At 46.7% G+C, this 16,354-nt stretch overlaps 1 protein-coding gene across 1 annotated transcript in view; it reads left to right on the forward strand.

Moving 5' to 3' along the window:
- PIANP (PILR alpha associated neural protein) overlaps positions 1 to 16,354 on the forward strand; it is a 153,951-nt gene that overhangs the window by 120,480 nt on the left and 17,117 nt on the right. Inside the window, exons 3-5 of the mRNA XM_069243080.1 lie at positions 7,347 to 7,975; positions 14,605 to 14,686; positions 15,478 to 15,699. Coding sequence (XP_069099181.1) covers positions 7,347 to 7,975; positions 14,605 to 14,686; positions 15,478 to 15,699 — 933 coding nt within the window. The remainder of the gene's footprint in view (positions 1 to 7,346; positions 7,976 to 14,604; positions 14,687 to 15,477; positions 15,700 to 16,354) is intronic.

Consider the following 16,354-nt stretch of genomic DNA (forward strand, 5'->3'; position numbering starts at 1 on the left):
CATTCTTGCTGATGAATGACATTTCACCGCAGAGGCAAGCAATGAAATGCCACAACGAGATGATGAAATGGAGTATGGCATGGCGAGGAACGTGCCTTTAGGGGGGCTGTTTGGGGTGTTACACCCCCCCTAAAAATGTATTCTGTAGTAAATATTTGAGTGCAGGTACCTATAGTCAGGTATGGTGAGGCGATTTTTACATGCCCACAATGGCAATGACACACACACACATATTCATTCTCCCTCTCGCCTCTGTTTTGAAGGCCTGAGCATTTTTTAGATAACTTGAAAAAAATTGGTCCTCATTTACAAGAAACTGGCGCATCGGAATCGACATGCTAGTTTTCTTGCATCAGCCCAGAACCCCCTAACAATGGTTGCGCTGTATTTATGATATAGTGCTCCATGGCGCATGTTTCCACATATGCATCAGAAATTTGCACGCATCTGTGGTGCTAAACTGACGCATTGCTGGACTAGTGTCAGAAAAATGACACTACTCCACAATGTGAGGGGGGTCCAATGTAAAAAAGCCCAGCATCACTTTAATGCCTGTTCTGAGGTGGTGTTAAAAAATTGGCATTATGAAGGTGAAGGATGGCACAGTGAAATCTTGTAGATTTCACTGCGCCAGTTCTGCGTGGCTTTTAACGGGGATGCTTACGTGCATACATTTTACCTGGTGCAGGTATAATGTTGCACAAGGCTTTACAAGCTGGTGCAATGGTCCCATTGCGGCAGTTTGTAAATGTGGCGCAGGTTAGGGGACTGCTTGCGCCGCCGCAGCGTAACAAAACAAAGTGATGCTACGGTGGTGTGAATAATCCCATTATGTTTTAAGTAATCCTAACAATTCACTCTAATCTCTCCTTCTACTGCCCCTTCAGCCCCCCTCATGTCCTGCTTCCCATATTTATTCATTTTCACATAATATGCCAGCTTGATTGTTGGGAAATCTGAAACTCATGCCCCCGCCAATATTACTGGCGAAGCTACGCCCCTGGGCATGGTGGCCCTATAAAGGAAATGCGGGTGGCAGTTTGGGGGGCCAGAGGGGAGTTTGGGGAGTAGCAGCACCTAAAGAAATGCACTATTGGTTTACTAGTTGTGTCTAGGGGCCTTGAACGCATCTGTTGGGCCTGTGTTATAGTCCTAGAATAAAAGGAGAAGGAGGAAATGAGTAAAAGTGAGAGAGAGAGAAAGAGAGTGAGAGAGAAAGAGAGAGGGAGAGAAATTGAGGGAGAGAGAGCGAGAGAGAGAGAGAGTACTCGCGCTCTGATGGCCGAAGTTCAAAATAGAGGGCGAGAGAGAGCAACGGAAGTATTCATGTGGTAGCCGAATTTCAAAATGTGAAACCAGATAACCTGGAATCAATACTGCCTTACCTGCTTTTCTAAATTGTGTTATCATAGGCAAACATTGTATTTCACAGAAACTCCTTTTTCTTTACTATCACTTATGAGAGCACTTTTAAATACTAGAGTTCAGGATGTGCGCTGTACAAGCACCTCTGTTGTTTGAATTCATAGTCTACAATGTTCCTCCATCTATAATATTTATATGGCCATATTAAACTCTCACTTTTAATAAATGCCTGTCTATGCAGTGATATAATCTGGTAAAGAAGTTAAAAGAAATACACTTTTTTGAATTTTTAAGAGAGCGTCACAATATTTTTCCGTTACGTTGGTTACAAGATATACATGCAAAACTTTGTTTGGCTCATGCTTAGGCTCTTAGGCTCATAATTATACTTTTTTTGCGCCGCATTTGCGTCATTTTTTGACGCAAAAGAGGTGCAAACTTACAAAATGTAAGCTCTGCTCTGGCTCGGCTTGTTTTATTAATTTGTTCTTGCAGTCACCTCTATTTGCGTCTCAGGCTTTGTACATAGACCTATCAGTCACTTGATAAAATGATTTGTAAAAGGCGAATGGAAACACAGATCCTTACCTACATGCATTGAATTGACAATTCAACCATCTAAGCTTCTTGTGGCAGAGACGAAGCAGAGTGCTTGTTGTGAAAGTATATTTTAAAGAATTGATCTCGGGGCAGGGACTCCAGGCCAGTTTGTTGTATGTGACTAAAGTCAAGAGTTCCAGGGATAACTACCAGGCATACGGGGACAGCCAGGGGTCTAGGTTCAGGGAGGAGGGATGAGGTGTTTGTGGTGTGACACTCCACAAATGCATTCTTGCCTTGGTAGTTGGGTCTGGGGCCCAAAGTCAGGTCTGCTATGTCTGTGTCAGTTTTTCTTGTTATTCTCATTTCACTAAGAGATTTTAACTTGTTCATTTATTGGAGCAGAAACTTGAATATATATAGTAACTGGTTTACCAAAAAAATAGTAAATCTGCACCCGGCCAAGTGAACGTAGTTTCTGTCTCCTGCTTCCACAGCTTCAGAAGTGCTTCAAATGACTTCCCACCAACACTCATAGAACCCTCACCCAAGCCTTCATCACCAGCAAGCTGGACCATGTCAACACACTCTATACTGGAATCAAAGCCCAACAAACCAGACAACTCCAGACTGCACAAAACTCACCCTCCAGGCACACCCTCAACCGCCCCTCTAGCATTCATATCAACCCACACCACAAAGAGCTTTACTTACTCCCAAACAACAAACAAGCACTCTTCAAACTCCTCTCGATCACATACCAAGCCATGCACAACATTGGTCACATGTACTTCAACAACAGCATAAACTTCCACAAATCTACCAGAAAACCGCTGCTCAGCCGGACTCCTACTCACACACACCCCACACCTAGGGAGAACTAGATCTTGCAGTCGTGCCTTTTCCTTACCTTGCTCTTAAAGCCTTGAATGACTTGTCCCCACACATTAGAGCCTGCTCCTCAGTTCGTAAACTCTGCACAAAACTAAAGAAATTGGCTCTTCACCTAGCCCAGACCCTGGTTCGGCCCATGAAGCTCCTGCTTCAGCACCAGGATACCCTCTCAGGTGTGATGTGTGCTATACAAATACACATAACACAACAATACATTGAATGGGTGCAAATGTACTACTTTTTGGAGTTAACAAACATTGCATTATTAGGCTTGGACATCCGCACCATTCGCCTGTTTTCAGGCATTCTACTAACAATCAAACAAAAATGCAGGTGAGGTGAATACTTGCAAATAGTCTAACCAGGGACAATCGCTCTTGGTAGCATTCCAAACCATTGTTTATCACCCAACAGACACAGGCCTAACTGGTGCAAACCAGTACTCCAACTCCTCATGGGAACACTTCATCCTGAACCTCGGTCATCACACCCCGCCACCCTTCAGCCCACCGGAGTAGAATTCACTGTGGTCACGCACCCCTCAGTAGAGGTTTTGAAGTACTTGGCAAGACCGCATGCAGAAGCAGGTGTTTTAGCACTTGACGGGCTGGATTCACCAGTCATCTTTCTCTTTAGAGAGGGCTCAAGAAGTGGTGAACAACGATAAGAAAGCAATGCCATTAATAGGTCACACCTGCCCATATTATTGATGCACTGGCTTTGGTATTAAATGACTGTATTTAGCCAGATGAGGATTCTATGCCTTTTAAGGACTGAAGGAAGATACCCTACAATGGCCTTTTTGATACAGAGATGCTGAGGACCTGCAATCCCCCATGAATATGTATCCGTGACCTTCTGGCTGAAACAAAAGCCAAACAAATGTGTTTAGGATGACTAAAGTGATCAGAATCGTATGCCTTCTTCAAGACAGAAATTTAGAAGGAAAGGATCACAACAAGGACATTGAGACAGTCTTTGACCCGCTTCACCCTAAGAGCATTCACCTCCTGGGCTTTCGGTTTGCTGGCAAAGGATACTTAGACAAATGCATTCTCATAAGGTGTGTTGTGTACACATGTACGCATGCATATGGTATTTCCATTTCACAAACCTAACTGAAAGGCAGTGGAGCACTGTACATGGTCAAAGACAAGCATAAGGTCAATGGGTAAGAGGAGAGGAAACTGGGCTGAGGATTGTGAATGACTTAAATTACATTTTGAGTTTACTTTCAAATAGCCGGAGTGTGATGGGACAATGCAGGAAATACCTAATGACGTCTTGTCAGTGAACAGTCTCTTGTGTTGGTTTGAGAACACCTCAGGTCTTTTTAGTCCTGGCTAGTAGACTAAGGGAACTGCTGCCCCAGGATAGCACTGAAGGGTAAAGAAGAGGATTGACTTTGTTTGGTGCTGATTTAGATTTAGTGCAGGTGTGCCTGTTGCCTAGTGACAACTTGCTGAAGACCCCAAGTTGATTGTAGGCAACGAAAGGCAACATTAGTTGAAGAAGTTGACTGCTGAGCGAACTAGTTTTTGTGGCTCGCATCACCCAGGCAGGTATTCTCACAGACTAGCAGACACCACACTAGATTGGATTTAAATAGATTTAGGATTGAAGCAGCAACTTCAGCTCTCAGAGAACAAAAAACAGACACTGACATTCTGAGGATCAGGAGGTTCAAATCGGGTGGCTGTTGGCTACATTCACGCCTGAGCTGCCCCAACCATGGGGATTCTTGCTGTCGAATCCGCAGGCACCTCCTCATCGCCACCCAAATTCACCTCTAAAATATCAGAAAGAACTTGGGTAGGAGCGGTGTAGATAGGTAGAAATAAGACATAAATTCTAAAAGATAAAAAAATGTATGTGTGGATATTATGCAGCGTGGGGCCAACTAAGACAGAGGAATGCCGGTGACAAGGATGGGAAACGATTCAAGTCGTGCACAAAGAAACCGGGTGGGTGGGAATTTCATTCGCCCTGGATGGCAAGGGAGTGGGAAGCCTTTTTCAGTGCCTCTTGAAGAGATGTGTCTTAAGACCTTTTCAAACTATTGGCAGGAAGAGGCTCAGGCTGATGCGTGTGGGAAGGTGTTTACCTTCTATTTTTATTTAGTGCTTTTATAGAGCACACAATTACCGCTTACAGTATCCTAGCCTTGACAGATTTGCAATGGAATTTCCTGAGCTAGAATTAGATGCAAAGTAACCATCTTTTCAGATGTTTGTGAAAAGTAGGTAGGGTGGTTTGACTTCTGATGTTAGCAGGCAAAGCATTTCAGCGTGTATAACCAAAGTACGAAACCATGGTGGCCATTACAGGTGCACACGAGTGCGTAGAAAGAAAAGTCTTGCCTCCTGTTTTTTTTTTCTCTTTTGACAGTTTCATTCTTGGGACTCTAATGTTCCACTTTTCAGACAAGTGAAGTGGAGGGGAAGGTTATTGGTTTCCACTGTGGATGTGATGCAGCAGGCCTTGACCATGCTTGGACTGGGAGATACAAAGCAGGGGCTATGGCTTAGGAGAACCTTAGGAGAACCAAAATGTATTCACTAGAGAAGGAGTGAATAGAAGCAGGTAAATTAACAGAGACACGTGAAGCCTGGGCATGAGTTATACATAGCAGTATCAAAAGTGACTGTGTGTCTCCCACCAGAAATAGACTCGTCAAACTAGAAACACAAAACTGTGACAATTTAAATTTCTACACCAAGTTTGTGTCACAATGGTAATGTTGACTCTGGACAGTGGCTACCCCTCCCACCGCTGGGGCCAGGTGTGGTCAGTAATGTCTGTCTAGCTCCATCTGGCCCAGGAGAACCACCCCCCCCCTACTTATAAATATAAGGTAATAACAGTAATAATGCCCTAAATTAAAATGATCCTTTGCACTTAAGTGCCGCTACATGGCATGTCCAATATACCACCTACTACTGGAAGGTATTTTACATTTGACATGTATGGCACTTTCACTATTCCCGTTGATCATGCACTTTATAATCACTTTAAGGGGCTTTTGGTCAGCCATCTTCAGTCACTGGCTTCTTCTGCTCCAGAACAGTCAGCTCTTGGCTTGAGGCATTGTCTGTCTCATCTGGGATCAGCCCACTGAAGTATTCAAGTCTGACTATTTCTCAGTATGGCCTACAGACAGCTTTAGCTGTCTCACCAGCCCCATGACTTCCAAATAATTCATAATAAAAATACATACATATATAGATATGTATAAGTTAACCCTCTTCATGAATTAGTATTATCAAGTATTCACGCTTTGCTTCAGCCCACCAAAGTTTACAGCGGGACAATGGATCAGCCAACTCCATCTAGTGACAGTTTTGTAAGATGGGTGACAACATTTCGCCAGATCACATGTGCACACCTGCCTGAAAAGGAAGGCACTCTGGTGCCAGGGCTGGTCTACCTGGGCTGCCACTTTACCTTTTGTATATGTTTGCCATTTTTTTCATATTGTATATGCCTGTGGGAAATAAATTAGTCTTTAAAAAAATTACAGGTTTGCCAATGCCAGACCAAATGGCCTTGCCAAATACTGTTTGTCTGAGTGTGTCCTGCTGCACCACTGGAATGCATGAGAAACTATTTCAAATCTAGTATCTGTCAGCAAGCAGACCATTACTGGTGGGGATGGAGCACTAACAAAAGCATCAGAAATAAAAGAAAATAAAACAACTCTTTTTTCCCTGTAGCATCCATTTTTTTTCCAGATGTGCTGCCTTCCCAGTGCCGAAGGGGAAATAAGCCTTGGCAAAGCAATTAGGTTTGACTGGTTGAAAAAGTTGGGAGATAGTTGTTCAATACTGGTTTATGAGTATAGGCCAAAAAATATATGGCTGAATTGTACACAGTATCCTCTCAAAGTAGATGCTCTGTGGTGCAGGTGTACGGGATGCAGATGATGGTGTTGCAGCGATTGCTGCTCGAAACTGAGTAGGTGGAAGTCAATGGAGAAGCGTTGACTCTGGACAAGGTGTGGGAGTGATTGTAGTGGAAAATAGTTAGGAGCATTGACTGTGGTGAATGCTGTAAAAGCATTGGCAGTGTTGGATGGTGTAGGAATACTTGTTGAGAGGTGTGGTCGAAAATTACAGGACTAAGTGGTTGGTGGCTCTCTGACTGTCAGACATGCCACAGAGATACCAGCTGGATTCTTTGGGAGATGATGTACGAGCCCTGCCCTCATGGATGAAGTATGAGTGCTGACTGTGGAACAGGAAGGTGGTGTATGAGCGCTCGCTCACTGTAAAGGACAGTGTGGGAGCACTGGCTGTAGAGAATGTTGTAATAGCTTTTGCTTTGGGGATGCATTGGGTGTGCTGGCTATGTGAGCACCAGGAGTGGTTATTGGTTCAGGAGCTTTGGCAATATTAGATCCAGTAGGAACATTGGCCTTGAACAGTAGTTCAGGAGGGCTAGATGTGGTGGGTGGCTGATGAGGAATATCTAAGTCAGTGCAGTTTCAGACCTTTGCAACAAGAGAAACTGTTGGGGCTCATTTCCTTCTCGTTTGCATTTCTTCACAGGCACCCACTCCTCCGCTGTTACTACTGGACCAAGTACCAGTCCTTTCAAGTCTGGACATTAATAACCACTACTGTTGTCGTGGCCAGCAGCCTGTCTTGTGATGCAGCACAAGTGTCCCCTGTACCGGTTTACAGCCACAGAGACCATCCACCAGAGGGCGACTCATGGGCACTTTCCACAGGGAAGTTCACTGGAGGCGCATGGACTGTCTCTGCCCCTCAACCAGCTGAAAACCTAAAAGCAGCCCTGCTGAGGGCTGTAAGGAGCCATAACCCTTTGCGCCCAGAAGGAATCCCACGAGCAGAGGCCTGGCATCCCAGGTGGAGGCGCCAGGTGCCTAGGATGGCATCCTCTCCTCGCTCTGCCACCCCCTCTGGGTTTGAAGAGGGCCAGCCATCTTCCCAGTACCCCTGGGCAATTGTGTGGGGACCCACTGTGTCTGATGAGGAGGGCATGGATGCCAGTTCAGCCGATGTTGGTTCCTTGCACCTGGACTTTGGTCATGTGTCACCGCGTGGGATGGTGACGCCCTTCCCAAACTCCCGCCTTCGCCATCCAGATGATGGACTCAACCTAAAGGGGTCACCAGCAACTTTGAAGCCATTCCTCTTTGGACCCAGGACAGAAGGTGAGTTTCTCCATCTCATTAACAAACCCCCCCTTTACCCATTGTGAAAGAATATATTTACCCCTCATACCTAAAAACTATAAATGTCCTAAACTGTAGGAGACTAAGGGGCACATTACAACCCCAGCAGTAAAAAACGCCTACCGCCGCAGCGACGGCCGCAAAAAGACCGTTTCCGCGGCTACCAGTCGTCCGCCCTATTATGACCACAGGTGAATTTCCGCCAGCAGACCGCCGCTGACCGTATCATGACCCATGATACGGCCTGGCGGAGTTCTGCTGGCGGACGCTGCTGCTGGCAGCAGCGCCGCGTCCTGTCTCCTGCCGGAGGACCCCCTGACAACAGGTAAGTCGGGTGATCAGACAGGGGAGGGGGGTGGGGGATGTGTGTGTGTGTGGGGGTGTGTGCATGTCTGTGCATGCATGCATGCGGGTGTGTGTTGTGTGTTGTATGTGTGTGTGTATGTATGGATGTGTGAGTGCATATTTGTTGTGTTGTGTGAATGCGTGTGTGCTTGTATGTATGTCAGTGTGTGTGGATGTGTGTGTGAATGGATGTATTCTTGCGTGGATGAATGTGGGGATGAGTGTGTGTATGCCTGTGTTCGTGTGTGAATGAAGGTGCGTGTATGTAGTGGGAGAGGTCTGGAGAGGAAGAGGGGTGGGGGAATCTGAGGAGGGGGCGGGGAAGACCCCTATCAGTGACAGGGATGGGATTCCCTATCACTGATAGTGCCTACCGCCATGGTTTTCGTGGCGGTAAGGTTGCCACGAAAACCATGGTGGTAGGCGGGGTCATAATCCAGCAGGCGGGCAAGTGACGGACACCAGGCTGGAGACTGAAGTCTCAAGCCGGCGGTCGTTACTGCTGTGGCAGTCGGTGTGGTACATTGTCGGTTTGGCTTTAGCCAAACTGCCAATGTCTTAATATGGAGAAAGTACCGCCAGCCTGTTGGCAGTACTTTCCTCCATATTAGAACATTGGAACGTTGGCAGCTCCATTGGAAACAATGTAGTGCTGCAGGCTTTTACTGGCCGGTAAAAGCCCGCAGCGCCAACATTCCAATGTTCGCTTTGTTCACAGCAACAGCTGTGAACAAAGCCTCACGGAGCCCGAGGGGATTGTAATCCCCTCGGGCTCCGTGAGGAATTTGTTTTATTTAATAGAACATTCTGCCCTGAGTGGCAGAATGTTCTAATAGCCTTAGAACCCGCCGTAGCAGGCTCTACTGGCTATTAAAGGCCCTCTCCCATGTTAAAGGCCCGAGCCGGTGGGAGCGGGCCCTTAATAGTCGGTAGAGCCCGCTAAGATGGGTTCTAAGGCTATATTAACACCTTCCACCGGGGTCATAATGACCCCCTATATCCACTCCCTTTATTCCAGAGTAATGTCTTTGTCAGCATCTTTTTTGTCACAAGTAGTGTGCAGCTTGCTCATCCCCAAAAAGGTGGAATGCAGGACTATTCTGCATTCTGCTAGTGGAACACAAATCCTCAGGGAGAACATCATACCTGTAAGCTTTACTTTGTCTACCCATCACCATATGTCATGCCTCTATCAGTCTAACCTCCGTTCCCACTCTGACTCATCCCAAATCCATTTTACTACTTTTATCTCCTAAATAAGCCTGCCTAAGCTCTTCCCTCCTCTTCCACATCTAATTCCCCCAAACCTCAGTTTACTACCATAAACTCCCAAACAACCCTACTAAATTCTCCCTCATTTAACTCACCTTTAACTCATCCAAAACCCCTCATGCTACTATGATCTCCCTAACCCTTTCCACGGACTCTTCCCTCCTCCATCCCCCCTTTACTCATCCCAAGCCTCAATCCTATTACTATAAACTCCCAATTAACACTTCTGGATTCTTCCATCCTCCACATATCCATTACTCCAGTCAATCCAACAAACAAACTTGAATATCCGTGGCTCAAATTAACTCATAATAATACTAAAACTGTACTCAAATTTCCCTATACTAATCCACCACTAATTCCTTTTGGGTTCTGGAGTACCGTGCTACTCGCCAAAAAATGTTGACGCCTGGTCAGTGGTAGTAAGCCCTATATAAATATTATTACAATACAATACAAAACCTGTATTTGGAATACTCCATCTCCCACTGACAGTGTTCCATCTTTAGGCCTATCTGATTGGCTAGCATTTTGGCCAATCACCTAGGCTGGAATAATTTGTGCTAGTGAGCACCGAGCAGGAGATGTGCAGAAAAAACTTGGAACGTACTGCATTCCACACAGGGATCATCATGGCGAATCTTCAGGATAATGCGTTTGGGAATTTTTATGAAGCACACATAGCTAGTTTTATTCATGCATACACCATAGTATGCAAGTGTGTATATAGTATCAAAGTATATAATATAAAAACAGGATGTACGATGGAACAACGCATGAGCGAACCACGCATGCCGAACAATTTGGTCGGAACAACTACCACGTTGTTTCCACGCATGCCTTTACGATTATACATATTAAAAGCATGCCTAGTAAAGGCATGTGTGGGAACGGCGTGTGTGGTTCTAGCAAGCCACCCGCCCAACCGCCCTAAAAACATAACTACCCGACCCACCCACCCCCCCTAAAAACATATCTACCCCGACACTCCCACCCACCCGAAATACATATCTACCCTGCCCCCCAACCTTCCCTAAAACATAACTACCACAACACCCCTACCTGCACTAAAAACATATCTACCCCACCCACCACATGCCCTAAAAACACTACTACCCCGCCCCCCAACCGCCCTAAAAACACTACTGCCCGACCCCCCCACCAGCCATAAAAATATAACAACGCCGACCCCCCACCCGAAAAACATAACTACCGCGACCCATCATAAAAACATAACCACCCCGATCCCCCCACCCGCCATAAAAACATAACTACCCTGACCCCCCACCCGCCATAAAAACATAACTGCCCGACCCTCCACCCTAAAAACACAAGTACCCCAACCCTCCCACCTGCCCTAAAAACATAACTACCCCGCTCTAAAAATATAACTACCCGACACCCACCACCTGCCCTAAAAACATAACTACCCTGACCACCGACCCTAAAAACACAAGTACCCCGACCCACTACACCTGCCCTAAAAACATAACTACCTGCCCCCACCCGCCCTAAAAACACATGAACCCCAACCACCCCATCCGCCCTAAAAACACTACTACCCCACCCTCCACCCGCCCTAAAAACACAAATACTCTGTCCACCCCATCTGCCCTTAAAACACTACTACCCTGCCCCTACCAGTCCTAAAAACATAACTACCCTGCCCCCACCCTCGCTAAAATAAAACCATCCCAACCCTCCAACCTGCCCTAAAAAAAACTACACCGACCCCCCACCTGCCCTAAAAACAAATTACTACCCCGACTTCCCACCACTCGCCCTAAAAACATAACTACTCCGACCCCCCACCCTTAAAAAATAACTACAACATGCAGATCACCGTTTTGTATTTTTACTTTTTTAGCTGAGTAAGTTACTGCTTTTGCCACGCAGATCCTTTTGTTACTTGTAGTTCATAAGTTACAATACTTCTAATAGAGTACCGTGAGCAATGAACCGGCATCAAACAGCTGTATGCAAACTGCAAGGAACAGGTTTCTTAACATTGTTATTTTCCTCAATCTTTCATTATTTTTGGGTTGCTGTAAGAATTTCTCCGGGTTGTATTAAATTACTGTTAATGTAAACAAATCCAACCTCTGTGTTTTAAATTCTGAGGTGTGTGTTTCTACAGACAAAGCACTATTAATATATAATGCTTATCAGTATGGATGAAGTGAATCCTACCTCTTGTAGCTTTCATTGTTTAATGTAACATTTTCTATACATTGATTTACATAGTTGCATGAATCATTGTCCCTGTATAATGAATGTGTGTGAATAAATTAGGCTGTGTGGCGCTATAAAATAAATTAAATACAAGACAGATGGACTATGGAGAGAAGACAGGCACAACTGGAGCCTGTTGGACAGGGAATCGTTGGAGAGGAACGTCATTGGTGGGCAACCCTATGTGCCACCAACGTTAAATCCGACCTTGCTTAGTGTGCAGAATAACGAATTGTTGGTATGCTAATGTACTGGTGGTTTTAGGATGCATGTGTACTGGTGGGTTGGTATGTGCATGTATCCGTTTGCTGGTGTGCCAGTATGCTGGTTTGTTGTTGCGCCTGTGTGTTGGTGTGCCTGTGTGCTGCTGTGTTGGTATGCTAGGGTGCCAGTTTGCCTGTGTGCTTGGTGGGTTGATGTATCAGTCTGATGGTGTGTCTGTGTGTTGTTGGGCTGGTGTGCCAAGTGCTGCTGTGTATTTGTTCTGGTGTGTTGGTGCTCCGGTGTGCCTGTGTGTTGGTGTATCAGTCTGCTGGTTTTTTGGTGTGTTGCTGTGCTGGTGTGCCTGTGTGCTGGTATGTTGGTGTATCAGTCTGCTGGTGTGCCAGAGTGCTAGTGTGCTGTTGTGTTGTTCAGCTGGTGTGTTTGTGTTCCGGTGTGCCTGTGTGCTGGTATGTTGATGTATCAGTCGGCTGGTGTGCCGGTGTGGTGTTCTATGGTGTGTTGGTGTTCTGGAATGCCTGTGTCCTGGTGTGTTGGTGTAGCAGTCTGCTGGTGTGTTATTGTGCTGGTGTGTTCAGTGTGCCTGTGTGTTGGTATGTTGGTGTATCAGTCTGCTAGTGTGCAGGAGTGCTTTTGTGTTGTTGTGCTGCTGTATTGGTGTGCCTGTGTGTTGGTATGTTGGTGTACTAGTCTGCTGGTGTGCCGGTGTGGTGTTCTGCTGGTGTGTGTGTGTGTTCCGGTGTGCCTGTTGTGCTTGCATGTTGATATATCAGTCTGCTAGTGCGTTTGAGCGCTGGTGTGCTGTGCTTATGTGTTCAGTTTGCCTGTGTGCTGGTGTTCTGTTGTGCTGGTGTGTTTGTGTTCCGGTGTGCCTGTGTGCTAGTGTGTTGGTGTATCAGTCTGCTGGTGTGCCAGCGTGCTGGTGTTCTGTTTGTGTTCCGGTGTGCCTGTGTGCTTGTGTTTTGGTATGATGGTGTATCAATCTGCTGGTGTGCCCTTGTGGTGTTACACTGGTGTGTTGGTGTCCCAGTGCGCCTGTGTGCTGGTCTGTTGGTGTATCAGTCTGCTGGTGTGCCAGAGTGCTGGTGTGCTGTTGTGTTGTTCAGCTGGTGTGTTTGTGTTCCGGTGTGCCTGTGTGCTGGTATGTTGATGTATCAGTCGGCTGGTGTGCCGGTGTGGTGTTCTATGGTGTGTTGGTGTTCTGGAATGCCTGTGTCCTGGTGTGTTGGTGTAGCAGTCTGCTGGTGTGTTATTGTGATGGTGTGTTCGGTGGGCCTGTGTGTTGGTATGTTGGTGTATCAGTCTGCTAGTGTGCAGGAGTGCTTTTGTTGTGCTGCTGTATTGGTGTGCCTGTGTGTTGGTATGTTGGTGTACTAGTCTGCTGGTGTGCCGGTGTGGTGTTCTGCTGGTGTGTGTGTGTGTTCCGGTGTGCCTGTTGTGCTTGCATGTTGATATATCAGTCTGCTAGTGCGTTTGAGCGCTGGTGTGTTGTGCTTATGTGTTCAGTGTGCCTGTGTGCTGGTGTGTTGGTGTATCAGTCTGCTGGTGTGCCTTTGTGCTGGTGTTCTGTTGTGCTGGTGTGTTTGTGTTCCTGTGTGCCTGTGTGCTTGTGTTTTGGTATGATGGTGTATCAATCTGCTGGTGTGCCCTTGTGGTGTTACACTGGTGTGTTGGTGTCCCAGTGCGCCTGTGTGCTGGTCTGTTGGTGTATCAGTCTGCTGGTGTGTCGGAGTGCTGGTGTTTTTGGTGTGCAAGTGTGTTGGTGTATCAGTCTGCTGGTATGCCAGAGTGCTGTTGTGTTGTTCTGCTGGTGTGTTTGTGTTCCGGTGTGCCTGTGTGCTGGTGTGTTGGTGTTCCAGTGAGGTGTTCTGTGGTGTGTTGGTGTGCTGGTGTGCTGGTGTGTTGGTGTATCAGCCACTGGTGTGCCAGTGTGGTGTTCTGCTGGTCTGCTGGTGTTCTGGTGTGCTGGTATGATAGTGTATCAGTCTGCTGGTGTGCCGGTGTGGTGTTATGCTGGTGTGTTGGTGTTCCGGTGTACCTGTGTGCTGGTGTGTTGGTGTGCCGGGTGGTGTTCTGGTGTGTTGGTGTTCTGGTGTGCCTGTGTGCTGGTGTGTTTGTGTGCCTATGTATTGGTATGTTGGTGTATAAGTCTGCTGGTGTGCCGATGTGGTGTTCTCCTAGTGTGTGGGTGTTCTGGTGTGCCGGGTGTGCTGGTATGTTGGTATATCAGTCTGGTAGTGTGTCGTAGTGCTGGTGTGTTCTGCTTTTGTGTTCCATGTGCCTGTGTGTTGTTGTATCAGTCTGCTGGTGTGCCAGAGTGCTGGTGTGCTGTTGTGTTGTTCTACTGGTGTGTTTGAGTTATGGTGTGCCTTTGTGCTTGTGGGTTGGTATATCAGCCTGCTGGTGTGTTGGTGTTCCAGTGTGCCTGTGTTCTGGTATGTTGGTGTATCAGTCTGCTGGTGTGTCCAATGTGCCTGTGTGTTGGTGCTGTTGTGTGCATTTTCAGACTCCTCATTCTCTTCTCTGTCTCTCTGCAGGCATTGATCCCCAGCTTTATGTCACCATCTCTATCTCCGTCATCATCGTCCTTGTTGCCACTGGGATCATCCTCAAGTTCTGGTGAGTTTGATGTGCCCAAGCAGTAGGAATTCATGTTCTTCTTATGTGTAGCACGTGGCCTAAGTCTGATTTTGTTAAGTGAAATGTGCCACATTAGTGCGTCTCACCAATGATCTTTGTTCAATAAATGTACCACATTGGCCTCTGGAGATCAGCATTGCACCAAGATTGTGGGCCAAGCAATGACTAGTCACTTACTGGGATTTAGACTCATCTTCATCAGATTGTTCTTTGTAGGATATCCTGGAATTTGTGCATGGCGCTGGTCCTCAATAACCAACATAGAGCTCCTTGAACTAGCCATTCTCCTTTGGACTATGAGAATACAGGCTTTGTGCTTGGTCACACGCGCCATCATGAGTTCCGGGACAGGAGAAGTGTGGCACAATGGTTAGAGCGGCAGACCCTGAGGCAGAGATCTGGCTCAAGACCAGGGTTCAAGTCCCGCTTCGACAGGTCTTGGGCTCAATTTCCCTTGGACCAGATAATTCTCACCTCGGTGCCTAATCTAATTAATGGGTCCCACTCTGGGCAATAGCTTGCTTAATCTCCACAACGGCCCCACCAGCGCTTGGATGCCTGGCTTCACCCTGGGGGTGCCCAGGAGTGGGCACCTCACAGGGAAAAGCCAGGAGGGGTTCCATAGCAGTATGAGTACAGCGCCTTGAGACCCTAACGGGTGAGTAGTGTGCTATACAAGTGCAAAGTTTACAGATTTACAGTTTTTGCACTAGTGCAGCTGTGTGTCAGTCCTATTATGGTGTTTCTAACTTACTTTTTTGTGCCCCCAGTTGGGATCGGAACCAGAAGCGCCGGAACCACAGTGCCCAGCAGAACCCACTGCAGCCGGAGGACAGCCAGCAGCCACTCACCGACCTGTCCCCTGGTGCCCTTTCCGTCTTCAGCTACAGTGAGTCCCTCAAATTTACACCAGAGCTGGAGGCCCTGGCCATCCAGGAGGGCAAGGCCAAGGTGGAGAATGCCTCGAGGAACCCTGTGTTCCAACTCAACCGGTAAGGCCAGCCTACTGACCATTTGTTTGAGGTCTTTCTACGATTTAGTTACGGTGCCTCTGTGATTTACCCTTCAGACTGGGATTTCTAATAAGTTTTTAGCATCTGGCTACAGACTGCTTTAGCTGTCAGTTATGACAGCTCATGTGATGATTGCAAGGGCACAGCATTTCGCGGATGGTTACACTGTGCCAATGACTTTACCTTATGTCTTCAGTGATGTGGCAAACTAATTCCTTATTCCAAACACTACCAGCCCTGATGTATCAGTAGCTGAAGCAGCTTTTTCAGTTTTGGCAGGGACACAAGAGAGTCACAGCCCCAATACCAACATTTGCCCAGCCCTTGATAGAGCGTTCCGTACTAGTAATTTACCTATACTTTGAACGCTCTTTTGGCCGATGAATCTTTTGGCTAAGTGGGACCCTCTCCACCCTTAATCCGTCAATTTAATCAAATCAATAATCAATAATGAACGTAAGCAATGCCCTGATCAACGTAACACTTAACAATTAATCCAGAATACATTTCGGCGAACCCTGACCTTTCAGTCGGGAATAACCACACCAGTTTATTCAAAGTTAGTGAATTTTATTTCCCTATATTAACAAAGCTAGCACAATATAGATGTGTCTCAACACCAAATGATAAACAT

The sequence above is a fragment of the Pleurodeles waltl genome, chromosome 7, assembly GCF_031143425.1.
Source record: "Pleurodeles waltl isolate 20211129_DDA chromosome 7, aPleWal1.hap1.20221129, whole genome shotgun sequence".
NCBI lineage: Eukaryota > Metazoa > Chordata > Amphibia > Caudata > Salamandridae > Pleurodeles > Pleurodeles waltl.